A 19,180-nucleotide genomic window follows, 5' to 3' on the forward strand; every position below is an offset into this window, starting at 1 on the left:
GTCATTTTCTTAAACAATTCAGAAACTAGAATTGACAAAAATGTTATCTCTTTAATCATTTTCAATTTCCAATTGGGTAATTAAACAAGTTTAGTTACATATAATTTTTTTTATCTGCTAGTCATACATACAACCGCCAATGCAGAATCAATTGGGAATGTGAACCATCCATCTGTAGCGAGAAGCCTGTCTGAGGAAACCTGGCTGCAGACGTTTGACAGACAAGCCAGCAGCATGGCACCAGTAGACATTGACATTAAATTAATTCTCCAAGTGATAAGGTGCTTTTAGTTGTTGAAACAAATAAATACCCAGGCTATTAATGTAAATGAGTTGGTATGTAATTTCCTGGTTAACCTACATATATTCCTGGTAAGAAAATGGAAATAAGCTGGATGGGAATTCCCAGAGGAGGCCACTGCATCAGATCCCGTTTTTGATCAGCCCCTTCTTGCCGCACAGCATGTGCTCCAGATTTCCTCCAAAGTTTTGCATGGGTCGTGTTCAGCCTCAAGCAAATCCATGCAAATAAATTGCAGTGATATCTTGAGGCTGTTCAGGCTACATGTTATATAGCTGAGTGAGCCACTGTGGAAGAAATCAGATATATTCGCGTCCGCATTTTGTGTCATGTAGCATAAATGTCTGCTAAATGTTCCCAAAAATGATCAAAAGATTTGCTACTAATACCATTACACACATTTAAAAAAAAAAAACTATATTCATTTGCTGTCAGCAAACAATAGCTAACAATGCGTGAGCTGGATGCAGTTATGAGATATTGAACATCAAACGTCTCAACTGGCAAAACTGGCGTAGTGAAATCTATCTTTAGAGCTCAACAAGGCACCTGCACCTTGATGGTACTATGAATGCAAAATACCAAAATGCTAGTCAATTAGAAATTGGGTTTTAAAGCAAGCCCGAACAGAGATAGAGTTTTATAATTCTGTAAATTCAATCTGCGTTTGGTTCTATATGGTTCCATCTGATTATTTACAATGGCATAACCTCAGTTTCAATGGGATTAAGGATGAGTCAGTTTTGAAGCACATTACGGCTAGATTGCATCAAAGTAAATCCATTTTGGTTTAGCATTTCTATTTGAATTATATTTATGCTCCTTAAAACCCTAAACTCCTACATCATGAACCTCGGTAATCACAATGTTTCCAAACAAGAAATTTCACCTCATAAACGGATTTCTCTTTACACACAACCTTTTGAATATTAATATATTAAAACAACTGACAACATCTATATCAATTCAGTGATATACTGACCAGCATGTCCTTATTATTTCTCCCTTTGTCTTCCTTTTCTACTGATGTCACTGCTTTTCTCTGTTCATCTGTCTCACTCCTTTTCTCCTCTGTTCATCTGTCTCACTCCTTTTCTCCTCTGTTCATCTGTCTCACTCCTTTTCTCTGCTGTTCTCCTCTGTTCATCTCTCACTCCTTTTCTCCTCTGGTCATCTGTCTCACTCCTTTTCTCTGCTGTTCTCCTCTGTTCATCTCTCACTCCTTTTCTCCTCTGTTCATCTGTCTCACTCCTTTTCTCTGCTGTTCTCCTCTGTTCATCTGTCTCACTCCTTTTCTCCTCTGTTCATCTGTCTCACTCCTTTTCTCTGCTGTTCTCTGTTCATCTGTCTCACTCCTTTTCTCCTGTTCATCTGTCTCACTCCTTTTCTCTGCTGTTCTCCTGTTCATCTCTCACTCCTTTTCTCTGCTGTTCTCCTCTGTTCATCTGTCTCACTCCTCTCTGCTGTTCTGTGTTTCTGTTGCTCTCAACCTGTCATTAAAAAAGTTCAAATTCAGTACACAAGTTACACATCTTGGTTACACACAGTTTGTGATGGAATATTCATTCAACATTCAATTGGCTAACTCAGTGTGTCACAAAACTTTGATACATTAACTAAGATGTTAACCACTGGATAGGAGTTGATATGACATCCACATACTATAGCCTATATTCATCAGTAGATAAAGAGAAATAACCTGTTAGGGAACAATAACAATTATTGTAGGCCATCGATGTTGGGCTCTGTAGCTAGACTTTGCTCCCTAGTGCATCAGAAAGCAAGCGATTCAGTTAGTGAACCAGCGATTAACCTTGATTAAGCCTAAAATCCTAACTTATCCTTCATTATTATAATGAGAAAGTGGAGTGATATCATCATACGTTTTTCCATTTTCTAGCTTGCGCACCCTTATTACTGCCCTTTCAGGCTGCATTAGCAAGCCTCTGTCAAGATGTGGCTGAAAGGTAGACTTTGATTTTGATTGTCCTTAATGAAACATTGAAGTTTGTGTTTGGATGGGAAATAAAACCTTATAGTACCAAGCTGACATGCAGTTTCTGAGATAGAACTTTCTATCTCATACATAAAGTCATATTCAAAGATTAAGAATATATGGATAATTCAATTTTGATAATAAAAAAAGTGATATAGAACCTTATAATTCCAAACTTGCGAACTATGGAATGTTTGTTTTTGTCTGTTTTTTGTCTGTCTGTTTTTGCCGAATCATGTGACCTTGCTGGGTACCAGTCTGGCCTGGACTGTACAAGGTAAACCTCTCTGTAATGAAGCCACTGCTCGGTGCAGGTTTCCCTCCGCTCAGCGTAGCTCTCTAACAGCCCGGCCTCTCTCGTGTCTCTGCCCTCTTCCCAGGGATTTGACCAGCTGAGGATAGAGGGATTACTATGTGACGTCACACTGGTGGCTGGGGACGGAGATGAAGCTTTCCCTGTACACCGTGCCATGATGGCCTCCTCCTCTGACTATTTCAAAGCCATGTTCACAGGTGGGTCTGCACAGCCTCTCACTTGCCCAGAACAGCAGCAGCAGCAGCAGCAAACTGCCGTTAGTGCTGATCAGTGGATTAGCCCAGGGATCAGGTTGGCAGCAGACCCATAAGGAGATGTTTTATGATAATGGATTAACTATGGCTGCTGATAGCTGATGCATGACACCAATTTTGAATATCATCAATTTGAAAAGCTTTGACAAAATGGCAACTCATAAAGCTGATTACAAAGGATTACATTCATTTTTTTTTTATTTTGAAAAGAGAGTAAATAGCTTTTCATTTCAACCCTATGAATGTATCATAAAGATTAAAAATTGACATTAAGTGCAAAAGATAAAAAAATTTAAACATCATTGAAGGGATTATATGTGAGCTGCATGACTTTGTTATGTACTGTATGTAATGCAAAATCATCACTGGACAATGTTTCACCCTCCAAAAGACTTCATTAGGTAATGCTGTAAAGTATTTAAATCCAGTAAAGAACTGGATTTTGAAATTATATATTGTGTACAGTTTGGAACAGACCTTCATTTTTCCTGGCACCAATTATGTTGATTTATTTATTTATTTTTCAATTGTAGGATGTGCATCCCCTTGTTATGATGCATTAATTTAGTTACTTAGTATCTCCTTCCTTCCTTCCTGCACTGTATTCTAAAGTAAATTGTTTATTATTCATGAAAATCCCCATGTTTTAACACTGTCCCAGTTAAGTCATGGTCATGCTGCTTCATGGGAATTCACTTAGAATCACCTAGTACCTACGTCCCTCCAGTATTATGCTCTGAAACAAATGGTTTCTCTATAATTCATAAAAGTTTCCATGTTAAAACACTAACTTGGTCAAGTCATTGTTATGCATGCATGTTCATGGTAATTTATACTTGTGATGAATAGTAATTTTGTGAATTTTGATCCTGGATCATCTCCTTGGGGCACTGCATGGTGAGGTACATTACTTAAGAAACTTTAGGACTTTTAAGTACAAACAGTCTGCTTTAAGGGTATTTTTATCCATAGTAAAAGAATGTACCTAATTTTTTGAACATGGTCCCAACATTCCAGGGTGCAAAACAGTATTTGAACAGAAAAAGCTAATATTAACGTACTTGTTTTAATGTGGCTTGAAGTTAAACTTATACAACTGCTCTTGTCACACAATGGTTGAAAAAAGTAATTACTGACTATTTGCCAAAAAGCTGTTTTTCTCCTTTAAATGTAAAAGTGAACCCTGTATAAACCTGTATCTTATTTAAATATAGCTTTTTATTTAATGCCATTAGGGCTCTGATCAGTAAGGGACCCTGAGTTGCTTTGTGACTGTTTCAGGGCAGTAGTGAAAAAAGTTAGTTGGGAGGCTTGGCATTTGCAGTATATGATGAAGAAGCTCCTGCTATGAGAGCGGAAGAGAATGCTTGTTGAAGGAGGAGTAAGGGGAAACTGTACTTAAAGTGAAGGAGAGCTTATTAGTGATAAGGAAACTGCGTGGGCACCATGCACAGATGCTGAGTAAAGGTTTCTCCCTGAGACCTTTAACCCTCTCTCTGAGAATTAGTCCGGGGACGCTGATGAATACATTTCTTTGACATTTAGGCATAATGGCGTAGGCTAGGTATAAATGAATGAATACATTTTTTATTTTCAGCTTGGGTTTGTTCAGCCATGTAGCCTTTATTCTCAAAGGTACTCAGAAATCAGATAGATGTGATGCCTCTGGTTGCTCTCAAACCTTTCAACCAAATATGATGAGTGAGTTTTACTACATTTATGTCTCTTTTCCCTACTCTCCTCTTATGCAGGTGGAATGAAAGAGCAGGATTTAATGTGCATCAAGCTTCATGGTGTTAACCGAATAGGCCTGAAGAAGATCATTGACTTTATCTACACAGCCAAGCTCTCACTCAACATGGAGAATCTGCAAGACACACTTGAGGCAGCCAGTTTCCTCCAAATCCTCCCTGTACTGGACTTCTGCAAGGTCTTTCTAATATCTGGGGTAAGGAAGCGGATACACCCAGCACCACTACATATAACTAGGGGTATTATACACAGCAGCTTACCTCTAGTCTACACCAGAATTAAACTGTACAAGCATGGGCTTCAGCTCTGTCATATGCGTGTCACTCTGATCTAGTTCATCTTCTTATGCCTCGTCTTTTTTTTCTATCAAAAACCAGTATTTTGGTGTATTTTTTTGTATAACACTAGGAAGGCCATGGGCTGATGTAACTGGATGTTGAGATTTTAAATTCCCTTCTATTAACTCTAACTAACCCTTCTCAAACACTCTGCTATGGCCTCATCCTTCCATGATTTTTCCAAATATTTTGGATTTAAAGGCCAAATGAAAACAATGTGGAAAGTGAAAACAGTTTTCGCAATTTTCTCCCCACAAAATACTCCCATTTTCTGCCAGAACAAGGGCTACAGGGTGTTGGTACCCAGATGTAAGTGTCTCTCCCTCTCCTCCTCCACCGCTATTCAACACTTGAATGGCTGGCGAGAAACCTTGGGTGGGCCAAGTTCAAGATGAATCCCCCACCAGGACGGCTGAGCCCATTTCAATGATGCATTTAAATTTCTGCCTGTTTATTTAGAGGCTATGTGCTTGATTTCACGCTTTTGAATGCACGCCTAAAACAGAACTAGTGCAGACACAGAGGCCTCACGCGTGTTGCTGACGTGTTGCTGATGTGCTGCTGATGCAACGTGACTGGTGTAGACTATATGTTAAATTGCCTCTGATTGCAGCACCCCTCAATGCTAAGTCATGGATAATTTGTAATTAGGAATCTGTCTAAGGAAAAGAGTTGGAGTGTGCATAAAAGTGTGGAAGATCCAGTTATTTATGTCCTAAGCTGTGTTGCCAATCTTAGGTGCAGCATTCCTAAGACTTCCCATTTCTTATTCCTTGCAGGTTTCTCTTGACAACTGTGTAGAGGTGGGGCGCATTGCCAACACATACAACCTCACAGAGGTGGACAAATATGTCAACAACTTCATCCTGAAGAACTTCCCCTCACTGCTGGGCACGGGAGAGTTTGTCAAGCTGCCGTTTGAGCGGTTGGCTTTTGTACTGTCCAGCAACAGCTTGAAGCACTGCAGCGAGCTGGACCTGTTCAAGGCTGCTTGCCGCTGGCTACGCTATGAAGAAGGCCGCATGGATTATGCCTCAAAGCTCATGAAGAACATCCGCTTTCCCCTCATGAACCCACAGGAGCTCATCAATCACGTGCAAACAGTGGACTTTATGCGCACAGATAACACCTGTGTCAACCTTCTCCTGGAGGCCAGCAACTATCAGATGATGCCCTACATGCAGCCGGTTATGCAGTCAGAACGGACGGCCATCCGCTCAGACAGCGCCCACCTGGTCACCCTGGGTGGTGTCCTGCGCCAGCAACTAGTTGTGAGTAAGGAGCTGCGTCTGTTCGATGAGAAGGCCCACGAGTGGAAGGCGCTGGCGCCCATGGACGCACCTCGTTACCAACACGGCATTGCAGTCATTGGCAACTTCCTCTATGTGGTGGGTGGCCAAAGCAATTATGACACCAAAGGCAAAACAGCGGTGGACACAGTGTTCCGGTATGACCCTCGCTACAACAAGTGGATGCAGGTGGCATGCCTTAATGAGAAACGCACCTTCTTCCACCTCAGTGCACTCAAGGGACACCTCTACGCTGTCGGTGGAAGGAATGCTGCTGGGGAGCTCGGTGAGTTTATTTCACTGCTTGTTTGTTTTATCCCTCTTCTTTAAGCAACAATAGAAGCCTTTCTTTAATACTGCATCAGATTATTTACAACGTCTATGCATACATATAATTTGTTGTCTCAATATGCCACATGCGTCATCTCTGTATGATTAAATGAAATTCAGGTACAGAGAGGCAGCTACAGCCAGTACGCCGACCACAGCAGCAGAAGGGGATAAGTGGAAAGTTTGGGTGTTTAAAAAATGGTGGCATCAGTGCATCTCTACTCAGTAATCTGGCTGTGTTTATAATTTAAAAGTGATTTGGTGAATTTGGATTCACAACAATGCATTGTTTTGGTAGAAAATGCCTCATTGATATCAACTCATTGTAGCCTCACAGTTGATGCAAAATAACTGGAATCCCAACACCCCTAACTGTGGACCACAGAGCAGTGCCACCCAATACTTAAATGCAGCTCTGTAACTGCAGTGGACGGAGCGGCCACCATGCAAGCAGTCCTCTCTTCTGGGTTATAATTAGACCAATGAGCATGGCCCGATTCACTGCCCGTCCACACCACTGCTCCGTTCTGCTTTAAGTTGCACAGCTCTTTAATTCAATGTGCTTTATCCTTGTTGTTCTGCTCAATGTGTCCAGCTGCTGCATTTTATTTGTTTACTCTGGTTAGGTCATGTGGGTGTGGTTTTAGTGTTGCGTCTAAAAGGCCCACATCATAAAAACAATAGCTTAACAACAAACACACAGAGCTTACAAAATATTTGCAGGAGGAAGCCCTCAATCCGAACTGATCCACTTATGTGTTTGTGATGGGACAGTCAGGTTTGATTCCCATTTACGCCTGGTTCAGTGCTGATTTCATTAATTAAAATATGTAACAAAAATATCTTTGGAAATAAACCTTTTTGGATTTGTTTGTCAGACAAATCATTCTAATTTACCATATTGTCAGACCTTTTATGGAGCTTAGAAAAAAACCCTGTATACTAATTGTAACAAAGCAATCCCTCATTTTTATTGCACCAGTGGGAAAAACATTCAAGTTAAAATTTTGTGAAAAGTGTATCTGAACACCCGTTGATGATCATTTGGCTTATGATTATTCAAGCTTATTTATTTTGATAATGAAAAACTTGCACAATAGCTGCATGACCCTGTTTTACTGCAGAGGGGAAGCTGCACACAGCCTGTGGAAACTAAAGATAGAAGCTTAACACACATCAAGAACTCACGATGGGTGTGAGCGAGGGAAGGATGGAGCTTGAAAGGGTTAAATAATTCATTTGTTTGAGGCTCTTGCAAACTTAGCAGCATGAAACTAAATCTCCTCTACAATTACTTGCATTTACTGTAAACCTTTGCAAGAAAGTAGATTTATATTGTACTTTCTCTAGCGATTACCTAATTCTTTACCTAACTCTTCCAGCACTTACCTTATGCTGGGAAGGTATAAGCTAGAGGAATAGAAATTGCTTGTTTTTAAATCTAGACGATGGCTTTTGTTTGAATCCCATATAGGCCCCTTTTATGCCCTGAATTGTCTTCTCCCTCAGAAAAGTAATAAGTACAGGTCAGCAAGGACCTATAGGTAACAGAAAAGGCTGAGGAGTAGCAGGAGAGAAATGCACGCTAATTAGGAATGTAACCAGTGCAGCTGGTCAGGGGCAAATCTGATAGTTAATGATTAAAGGAGAAGTTAAATCTGTGTACCTGGCAACATACTAAATTTTATATCTGTCTTCTGGCTTTCTGCACTTGTAGGTAAATTATCAATTTTCAGAGTTTATTTGACCACTTATCCAGATATTTATCCAAAGGATTGTTGCTAAATATCTCTGCTCTTTTCACGTTCTGCTGCTTCACATTCATATAATTAAACACATTCATATGTTGGATCTGCTCAGTACAACCAGTCTTCTACAATGTCTGTACTTCTTCCACTGAGTAGTTGCACCTGAGCAACTGGGGATTAAGTGCCCTGCTGAAGGTCACTTTGACTGTAGTTGTTGAGGTGGAGCCAGGTACTTAGGCTATTCATTTTTCCCACTCAGATTTTCCCGGCTGGTCCAGGGATCGCTCTCACAACTATGTGGTCACAAGCTCGCTTCTGTATTTTGGAACCATTGTGATTCATTTTTGTTTGCTCACTTGCTATCACTGATATGGCCAAAGCCTTCAAAAACGTGCACCATTCTATTCTTAGAGATTGAGGCACGTTGTTGTCTCTGGCCACTCTTAGTCAGTTCACCAACTACTTTTACTTCCTTCAGAAGTTATAGCCTAACTACCTCCAATGGATTGCAAATAAGACTTTGTTCTTAAGTAACCTGCAGGTTAAATAAAGGTCCATCCATCCATTTTCTATCTGCGTCAGGGTGGCGGTGGCAACAGGGCAAGAAGAGCAGCGTAGATGTCCTTTTCCCCAGCAAATTCCTCCAGCTCTTTTTGGGGGATCCCCAGGGGCTCCCAGGCCAACTGGGAGAGCTAGTCCCTCCAGCGTGTCCTGGGTCTGCCCCGGGATCACCTCCCAGTTGATTGTGCCCAGTACACCTACAAAGGAAGACGTGCCCTGGGGGCATCCTTACTAGGTGCACAAACCACATCAACTGGCTCCCCTGAAGCCCAAAATGGGCTAGAAGAATCAGATGCGTGTATATCCCTGCGGAGAAACCTCATCGGTCACTTCACAATCTCATTCTTTCTGTCACTATCCAGAGCTTGTGGCCATAGGTGAGGGTCTGAACAAAGATCAACCGGTAAATCGAGAGCTTTGCTTTGTGGCTCAGCTCCCTCCTCACCACCACGTTCCAATAAAATGGCTGCATTACTGCAGCTGATTCACCTAAACGAAGGTTAGTCTCACTCGAGACCCTGAGATACCTGAAGTCTTCCACTTTGGGCAGCTGTTCAGCCATTACCGGGATGGGACAAGCCACCTTTTTTATGGGAGACAACCATGGCCTCAGATTTGAAGGTGCTGAACCTCATCCCAACTGTGTCACTTTCAGCTGCAAACTGCTCCAGTGCTCATCGGAAATTGCGGTCTGATGGAGCTTGAAGAATGACATCATCCGCAAACAGCAGAGATACTGTCACTGAACTGGACACTCTCCAGACCTCGGCTGCAGCTTGATATCTTGTCTACAAACAGGAGAGGGACAAGGGGCATTATTGTCTGAGTCCGATGCTCACCTTGAAAGAGTTTAACTTAATGCCAACAATGCGAACACAGCTCTTGTTCCTAGTGCACAGGGACCAAATGGTTCACAGCAACAGCCCTGGCACCTCATGCTGTTACATCACCTCCCATAGAAGACCTCAGGGAACACGGTCATAAGCTTTTTCCAAGCTTTTTTCTAACCCTAACGTCGGAACTGACAATAGTTTTCCTCTCCACAACCCACACACAGTTGCGTTTAGGTGATATCTCATTCACCGGGAAAAAAAAACCCATCCCCTTATCAGGGAGTTCTCCAGAGCCAATACTGTGTGTGGAGGTTAGCCCAACTACATCTAGTTGGTACCACTCAACCTCTCGCACCAGCTCAGGCTCCTTCCCCCCAAGAGAGGTTATGTTCCACGTTCCAAGAAGTCTCTTGCCAAGGTCCATGACACCTAGGTCTGCACCGCTCCTGCCCCTTGCCGGACGGGCAGTGCACCTGACCCCTACCCTTCACCTTGCAGGTGGTGAGCCCACAAGGTAACGACCCCACACTGCTTGTATTGGGCTGTACCTAGCTGAGCTATGGGTTTCACCCGGTCAATAGGCACTCACCTGTTAGCACCACTCCCAGGCCTGGCTCCAGGAGTGTGCCCCGGTGTCCCTATTCAGGGTGAGGTTCTCTCAGATTTTATAAAACCATTTGTAGGGGTCTTATGGAATAAAATGATTTTGGTATTAAAGCATCAGTGGAGCAGAGCAATGCTGATAATCCTGTGGTACAAAGGATGCTGCTCTGTCAATGGTTGCATCCTACAGTCTCCATATTTCCTGTTTAGTCACTGCAGTCAGTGCTGGGGGAGGGGGGGGTGTTCTGTATTTAAATCCTTGTTTTAGCTCCCACACTGAGACCCTCCAAGGCCTCATTTGCTGCTGTTTGTCCTCCTTAGTTCTGTCTTGACCTACTTTCTACTAATACTGTATTTTTTTTGCTTCTGTCCTTTTTTTCCCCCAAGCTACTGTGGAGTGCTACAACCCGAGGACAAACGAGTGGACATATGTTGCCAAAATGAATGAGCCACATTACGGTCATGCAGGGACGGTGTATGGCGGTTACATGTATATTTCAGGTAAGTGGCTCCAGGGAGCTCAAATATCTTGGCTAATAATACTGGATTTGTCAAAGTACATTTTTATTTGGCCTAAATAAAGACTGGCATGCAGAATGTTCAGGTTGTCTAGGTTTGAGAGCCTCTGTAACGGTGTAAGGATCAATATTGAGCTTACAAGTAGATTTCACGTCGCATTTGGCATGATTGTCAATGTACTGATTTTCAGTTTGATTCATTAGTTGTTTTACTGTTTTTTCTCTACCATTTTATGGCAGTAAACAATTGATTACATCTAATAACATAGTATGGCTAAGTACTTGAAAAAGAAAAAAGGATGATTGGTGAAATCATCTTCAAAGCCATAAAACCTGTTTTATTTTTACCTTGTTATACCTTGTCTGATGTAGCTGTATTGTAGTTTGTTTCAGCTCGGCTTTTGTTTACTTTTGTGCACAACAGAGCAGGTAGAACGACATATTGATACGATACTGGCGGAGATGCTACACTGATAGTGACGCATTTAGTGGAATTTAAGGGTTCGGATCAGAGACCCTTCTCACAGTTTGGGCTGTAACTTCCCCAGATGTTATAATAAGATGAGAAACACAATGTTGTTTAGACATAGGCAAAAATAAGAGAAGGAATGAGGGGCATGGATTTACTTTGAAGAGCTCCAGTGTCTGCTGTGTTCATCTGTCAAGGATGCAAATAGACTCAAATGAAAGAAATTGATTTCCAGTGATATACAATTCAGGATTATCGAATAGATTTGACTATGTATGTACTATTCATATTTTAATATGACAGCAGTACGCTTTTGGAAGTAATTAATGAGTCAGGAAGGAGAGCCATAAAAGTATGTTAATGCCTGCTAAATATTTCTCTGCCAAAATAATACAGTAAATCATAGAATTTAACATGAAATTGCTGAAATGTCATTATAATTTTGGTCAAGTAAAAGGCAGTGGAAACATGACATTCTTTGCTTGTCAGAGGCTTGGGTGCAACCAATCCTCTGTTGCTCTTTAGGAGTCACCTCGTTGCTTGTTCACTTCATAGGATTGAAAACATTATGCGTTATGGAGATGAGCCCTAGTTTCTCAATGTGTGACTAATCCAAAGTGATGCTAGAAAGGAAGGGAGGGGGGTGGATGGAAGAGAGGGAAGGATGGAGCAAGGGAGAGGATTGAGGCCTGTGTAGGAGGTGTAACACAGAAGAGCCTGTGTTAATCCCTCCTGGCCTTGGGTACCGTCAGCGTTCGTAAATGCAGCGCATAAACATGAACATCAACAGTGTTCATAAACGTGAAAAAAGTTCACAGCTGCTGTTTCAAATGTGGTAACTAGAGGATTCTGGCAGTGTAGAATTTTGCATTTTAAAAATGAGCCAGCAATATAGAAACTAAATTCTGTCCATACCAATTTTGGCCCAATTTCATGAAAGCCTATGGACTAAAATTATTCATTACTTCATCTATTCTTTCCCCGGTGGTGCCAGTTAAAGTGATAATCCATGAGATTCTTGTTTTTCTTGATTTTGGCAACACCTTTGGTGATAAGCAGTCATTGCTTTGGTGTTTTGTGCTGCATTTCTCAGCGATCACAATAGTGTCGCCAGTACATTGATGTCACTGGACTGACAGCAGCTCCCACACCCCAAAAAGAAACAAGTGTTGGCTATAATAACGTAATAACAGAATTTCAACTGTGCCTAAGAAGAGTGACCATGTATACAGAGACGGTAATGTCTACACTACATCAATATATAAAGCACATTTTATAAAAGTATGTGATAACTGTTTAGTTATGCAAGCAGATACTCAACTGATAATAATGTTATATCAACAAAAGACAGTGACTGCTTGTAGTAATGCAAGTAATAGACGTATATTAGTCCTTTTAACCTCCTAACCAGGCTACCACTAAATTTACAAAACTGAGCTATACAGACAAGTTTGCCATTATTTGAATTGGCTGTGAAATGCTGAGCCAATGTTTGGCTACCAAAAGATTGCTGGTTGTCTCTCAAAAGTTGTCTAACTTGCAAGATTGTTGATGCCCTGTCACACAGGTCTGCATGATGTCAAGCTGAGCCATATTTGAAGTGCTCAACCAGTACATTTAAACATATAATCTGTAGATCTCACTGCTCTAGCAGATCTTCTTCAGTGAGTCATGTAGTTCTATAGATACCACATCGCCTGCATATTAGTTCTACTTATGATCTTACTCTTTCATATTCTTTTATTTTCAGAAAATTCTTACCAATAACTTGTAGTATCTAAATGGCTGACTGTTTTTTTGGCAGTGTTTCACTGTAGATTTGCAATTTTGATTAAAAAATAAATAAATAAATACATTGGTTGTCACATAACAAATTAGAAGAGTGGTGCAGGAAGAATTGTGTGTGCATGCAGGTGAAAATGTTTTAAAGCGTAGGCCGTTTTGATTCCTTTAATCAAAATAGCTGAAAAATGAGCCAGAAAGCCCCAACTAACTTCATCCAGGATTACTTTCATTGTTTGAATAAACACAAAAATAAACATTTTTCTAGCACGTTTTTAATTAGCTAATATTGCACTTGGCAAGCATAAGAACTGGGACATATTTGGGACCACACAGACTGCATTATTTGGCAAGCCTAATGTTACAGTGGAGTGAAGATGAAAGCCATATTTTCACTCCTTAAAAAATAAACTACTGATGAATAACTTAGTAATAGCAGTGATGGGCTGAGCTAATCTGTTGGTAGCCAGATGTTTTTCAATCATTGTGCTTCAGGCAGTGGTCTACACTGCATGTTTATTGTTCACCCTATTTGATGTTGTGATGGCTGAGCAGCACATGAGGTGATTATTTTGATGGCTTCATGTTGCAGTGATACAGTGAACAATAGGCCACCAGCCTTGGTGCATTACACTGCTGTAACAGCTGGCCTAGCAGTGACACATAAGCTTTGCACCTGCAGCAGCTAAAGCTATGTATGGAAAAAATGAGGGGGCATCTTGGGTACAACAGGATGGAACTGGCCAAGTGATTCTGTGATCATAGGTATAGGTTTATAACATAACCAAAACATCCAAGCAGATCTTTGCAATGGGTGGCTACTAAACTATAAAAGGTGGATATTATAAAAGGTGGCTGACGTTAATAAACCTGGCTAATTCAGTAACTTCAAAATCCAAACTCTGAGAATTTTGATTCTTTTGGGAAAGAAATGAAAGCAATTTTTAGTATGCCACTAATCTACTGTAGTGTTTTCAAGAGGCGCAAGTTACAGAGCAATACCCATTAGATGAACTCTGTTGCACTGAGGCCCTACAGTAGCACCCAGAGTCTCAGGGGTTACAGTCTCGCTGTGCAAGGTGACCCATGCTGAAGTGCAGTTCTGTGTCTGTCTGTCAGTCCGGATCAGGTCACATTCTCCGGCTGTGCTGCTGCGCTGTCTGAAGGCATTCTGTCAGCTGGATGAACCTGACAAACGCAGTCAGCTCACACACCATCACAGCTCGAGCGGTGTGGCGGGGTTCAGACACGACTACTGAACCGGCACAGGGCCGCACTGTCTCTGGTTCAGAGTCCATCTGAAAGATTAAGATCTGTATTAAGATTCTGTGTTATTGATTCAAGGCCGGTCTGATAATTGAGACTCTTGCTTCATTATTTATTCAGTCAACAATTGCCAGCCACTCTCTGAGTAATTCAGGGCCATGCATAGTCACAGCTGAATCCTCATAGAGATAAACTGAAATGCCAAAAGGCTGCAAAGCGAACCTGACAAGAGAACATCAAGAGTGTGGTGATGTTCAGTGGAGAATTTAATGAATATAATCTTAATATGTCCATATACCTTCAGGTACCATAAATAAAAAGGGCTGTAGTTCTTACCGTTGATCTGCTGTAGCAGAAAATGCCCCCAAATTAAAGCTGACGGTCTGCACTTGAACATCAGTCATTGGGTAATTTTGCATCAGGAGTGAAAAGAGGAGCCAAAGAAATTACAGGATTCATTGCTTCCCAATACGTTCTGATTTGAAATGTTTCTCGTCATCTTATTCAGAATTTGATCAATTGCAGCTTTGTTATCTCTTTAGCAAAGTGCATCCTGGGGGAATTTGTCTTGGGCTGTCAGTTTGCCCAGAGACCACGCATAGATCTGTAGCAGTTGATATTGGAGATCATATCTGGCCACTCTTTTTATCATTATGGGGTATTTTTGGAATATGCTGAGCCCCCCCCCCTTTTTTTTTTTTTGCCTCACTTTTGTGTCTATCCGCCCTCTTTGCTTCGGGTCCCATTTGTGCCAGCGCTATGATTCAACCAAGCAGGTCATCAGTTTTTACAACGGGACACAGCAGCACATTTTTATCTGCTTGATTGAACAGTGAAACGTGTGTTTATATGGTAAGATATGGGCAGATGCAGCCGACAATACAAACAACCTAGTCTTGACTTTCGCTGTCTACAGAGGGACAAAACCACTTAGCCTGTGTCTGTCCTAGATAGGTACAATTTGGCAAAATGTTATCCACTTAGAAGAATGAGGATACTGATTAGAAGTTAGGATATCGATTAGAAGTTATTGTTGCAGAGAAAGGTCGAGCCCGTGAATTGAATCTAAATAGCAGGGCCTCTTGAGAGGAATTAAAAGGACCTTGGCTAGTTGGGACCTTATCAGCGTTCCCTTGGTATTTTTCTAATGGCAGACTTGCCCCATGGACTACTTGGATAAAGAAAATGGATAGTCTGGCTGTCCTGGGATTTGATCTGTCAATTAAGGAGGCTGAGCATCACAGATCTCTGAGTCATGGCAGCTGATTAGACGGCTTAGGCCTCAACAATAAATAAAGAGTAAGATCACTGGGCAGGAGCAGGAGCAAAAAAGAGGGATTCTGTCTCTATTCGGCATGCACTGCAAATCTTCACTGCGCTGCATTTGCTCCTAGTCACTCTGCATAGGGGGGAGGGGTGGGCTGGCTCCCACCCAGATGCATGCTGGGATTGTGTTCCTCTTTATTTTAAGCCTTCCCTGTAGACATGTCCTGTTTTTCTTTTTTTTTTTTTTCTCCCCACTTTCCCTCGGCTTTTTGTGTCCCGGCGTCTACAGTCTGTTTCCACTACAGTTTTGTGTATGTGTGTGTGTGTGTGTGAGTGCATTGTAATGGTGTTTCTCTCTAGTAAGTACTCATCATCGGCATCATTTCAAACTGCAGAAAAAGAGACTGTGGTTGTATGAATATTGTGGTGTGTATGAATGCTGATGTCACTTTATGTCATAGAATTATTGGTTATATAAAGGCTGTTGTGTTTGATTCTTTAAAGGATTGAGGAGATGACAACAGATGAATGGTCTTCGTCTTGATTCTCATTCCTCACAATGTTAGCGTAGCCTCCCTTTAAGTATTCACCATCTCCGCTGTTGTGGCTTGGGCTCAACTTGGCCTAGATGAATGTAGATCTAGGTTGACATGGGTGATTGAGTCACAAATGGGTCTGATGTAGAGTTGATTGATTAGTGTGCGAGGCTGGTTTTTATCCCCCCAGTGATTTAATGTCAAGGCTAATTTGTCCCCTTTTTTTTCCCTTGTTGCTGCAGGGGGAATCACTCATGACACTTTTCAGAAGGAGCTGATGTGCTTTGACCCAGATGCGGACAAATGGACTCAGAAAGCACCCATGACCACAGTGCGCGGCCTCCACTGTATGTGCACGGTGGGCGACCGCCTTTACGTAATCGGGGGCAATCACTTCCGGGGCACCAGTGACTATGACGACGTACTGAGCTGTGAATACTACTCCCCCGCCCTCGACTTGTGGACACCTATCGCCGCCATGTTGCGGGGCCAGAGCGACGTGGGCGTGGCCGTGTTCGAGAATAAGATCTACGTGGTGGGCGGCTACTCGTGGAACAACCGCTGCATGGTGGAAATAGTACAGAAGTACGACCCCGAGAAGGACGAATGGCACAAAGTGTTTGACTTGCCCGAGTCGCTGGGCGGAATCCGAGCCTGCACACTCACAGTCTTTCCCCCCGAGGACATCACAGGCTCGCCCTCCAGAGAGTCGCCCCTCTCAGCACCTTGAGGAGCGAAGGGGGGGGAGTCCACTTTGCTCGTACCCCTGTAAACCCCGCCCACTCCCAACCCCCCCCCCTCCCCCCCAAAACACACACACCTTATAGACATTGTTTGCACTTCCTCTTTGGACTACATCTGTACCGCATCCCTAAGTACCCCCCAAGTCCGCCTTCCCCAAAGCTGTGCAGAAACCCCTTCCCAAGTGATTAAACCCACATACCGATACGGTTTGGCAACCTAATTACATGTTAATGTTGCATATTCGGTATATTTTGGCAGGAAATACCTTGACTTGAAAAGTGACTTTGCAAATCAACTTTTCTACCTGATGTCTATGAAGTTTTGTTATGTCTTGTTTCTTTAGGCATTCTACCTTGAGATCCACTATGTCGACTACCACACTGACTCTCTCTTCTAGTCTATGCCAGGTTAGATGCCGTTGACCCCAGAGAGCAGAAGCATAGGGACAGATGAGCCCCAAACACAGCTGGTTTTTAACTCAGGGGTTGGCCCATGCCCCATCTATCGCTCTCTCTCTTACAGTTTCAGTTCTTTCCTGCTATTGCTATGAAACTGTTAACAAAATGGTGTTTTCTAAATTTAATAAACAAGATTTTGAAAGAAATGAAATGTTGTCCTCCATTACTGACTACAGTAGAGCCATGCTAATCCAAACCCCCTCGAGAGGAGAAGATGTTCCAACCAGCGAAATGTTAGAACGACTCAATAAACGTGTTCACTGTAGGAAATTACACGTATTGAGAAGGAAATTCAGAAACCTTGTTGTTTTTGCGTTACTGTATTTTTGTTCATTATGCTTATTTGGTAGATTGGTCACTTTGGATTCCTGTGGTTCAGGTAAATTACATTTTACTGCACTTTCCCACTGTAGACAGACAGTGTTGATGTATTTTGTGAAGCCTACTGACTCTGGTACAAGATGCATATCAGACATGATCTTTGTATAAATTTGACCATAATGAATGGGCTGCAGATTTGAAGTGGAACAACAAAGCAACCTGTTTGCTCTAAGCAGGAATGTTGCGCTTTCATTAACTTGACAAGAGCATATTGTTTGCTTTCAAAATCTGACATGAATATTAGGGAAGAAAAGGTTGAAATCTGTTAGTTTAACCTGGCTTGCTGCAGCGGAGTCAGGATTAGCTGTTTGATAGAAATTGAGAAAGTGATTTATTTAACCACAGTAAAAAGTAAATAAATGGACACGTCCGGGCCAGGAGGCACACACTTGCTGCCTCCATCTTTCAATGGTGTAGCAAATTCAAAACTTGCAGTTGGAACCAGTAACAGTTAATACTTCTCAGTCTCTGACCCTGCACTGCATTATTAAACAGCCGCCTAATCCGTGGTTAGAGGCTCGGCTGTGCCTTCCCTGTCTGTGTACTCATGTCAGCCAAAAAATACTCTTAAAGCACTTAATTATCTATTAGTGATAGAAGCATTATGCTGCTGACCAGTGTTTAAGGGGCAGCAGGCTCTTCTGCCACTGTTGCCTCCTCTCCCAGGATCAAGACAGACGGTAGTGTCACCCACAATCTGCCCACCTGCTTCTGGCCCATTAAGACTTAAATAGCAGCATATGGTGTCCAAGGCGTTTGCTTTATGCTGCTGCAAAGAATGAAAGGTTTGTGTAATCATCAGATGAGTTTTGTTTAGAGCTTTATGATATCCTCATTATATCCTATTAATGAAAAGTTGCAGCGGTGCCTCTGGTTGTATTTTTTCGTGCCTGCTCTTGTCCTGTTCAGAAGCAACTAAACCTCAGCCTAGCTTTAGGATTATTACAATGGGTTATTTTAACTCAACATGCTATTTGAAGTACTTGTTGCATTTCAAAAAAAGCAATTTTGTGCAGTTGCATATGGTTGCACATTTTTCAGAATTCTTCCAAATTCAAAAATTGGGAGTTTATAATCCTTTAATGGGAAGTCACTGAATTATCACTAAAGCTATTGCAGAGCGAAGATACTCTCCTTTTGTTATCCAAGTAAAACGAGGAGGAAAAATTGACTGGCTCAACCTCTGGTACGGAGATACATAACAGAGGATGGAGAAATGTCGGTTGGCATTGTTAGCTTTTAAGGTCGTCGCAATGAAAATGAATGGTATCAGGTGTACCATCTAGCCTCCATCGCCCGGATCTAAATGCACCATTAGGAGTCATAGGAAAGGTGGGAGAGATAAGGGGAGGGATGCTGTAGATGAATAACCTCTCCAACTCTGTTACACCCACTAAACTCCACACACTGCAACAGTGACCCCACCTGGAGAGCTAGGC

At 42.0% G+C, this 19,180-nt stretch overlaps 1 protein-coding gene across 2 annotated transcripts in view; it reads left to right on the forward strand.

Moving 5' to 3' along the window:
• klhl13 (kelch-like family member 13) overlaps positions 1-17,651 on the forward strand; it is a 45,485-nt gene extending 27,834 nt beyond the window's left edge. The window contains exons 4-8 of one of the 2 annotated variants that reach the window (XM_071898151.2): positions 2,678-2,810; positions 4,619-4,815; positions 5,737-6,532; positions 10,709-10,822; positions 16,401-17,649. In XM_071898151.2, coding sequence (XP_071754252.1) covers positions 2,678-2,810; positions 4,619-4,815; positions 5,737-6,532; positions 10,709-10,822; positions 16,401-16,888 — 1,728 coding nt within the window. In that variant the 3' untranslated portion in view covers positions 16,889-17,649. Of the gene's footprint in view, positions 1-2,677; positions 2,811-4,618; positions 4,816-5,736; positions 6,533-10,708; positions 10,823-16,400 lie in introns of both variants that reach the window. The other variant, XM_071898149.2, reaches the window with a different exon arrangement.
• Positions 17,652-19,180: the final 1,529 nt, after the last annotated feature.

The sequence above is a fragment of the Centroberyx gerrardi genome, chromosome 11, assembly GCF_048128805.1.
Source record: "Centroberyx gerrardi isolate f3 chromosome 11, fCenGer3.hap1.cur.20231027, whole genome shotgun sequence".
NCBI classification, from domain to species: Eukaryota; Metazoa; Chordata; class Actinopteri; order Beryciformes; family Berycidae; genus Centroberyx; species Centroberyx gerrardi.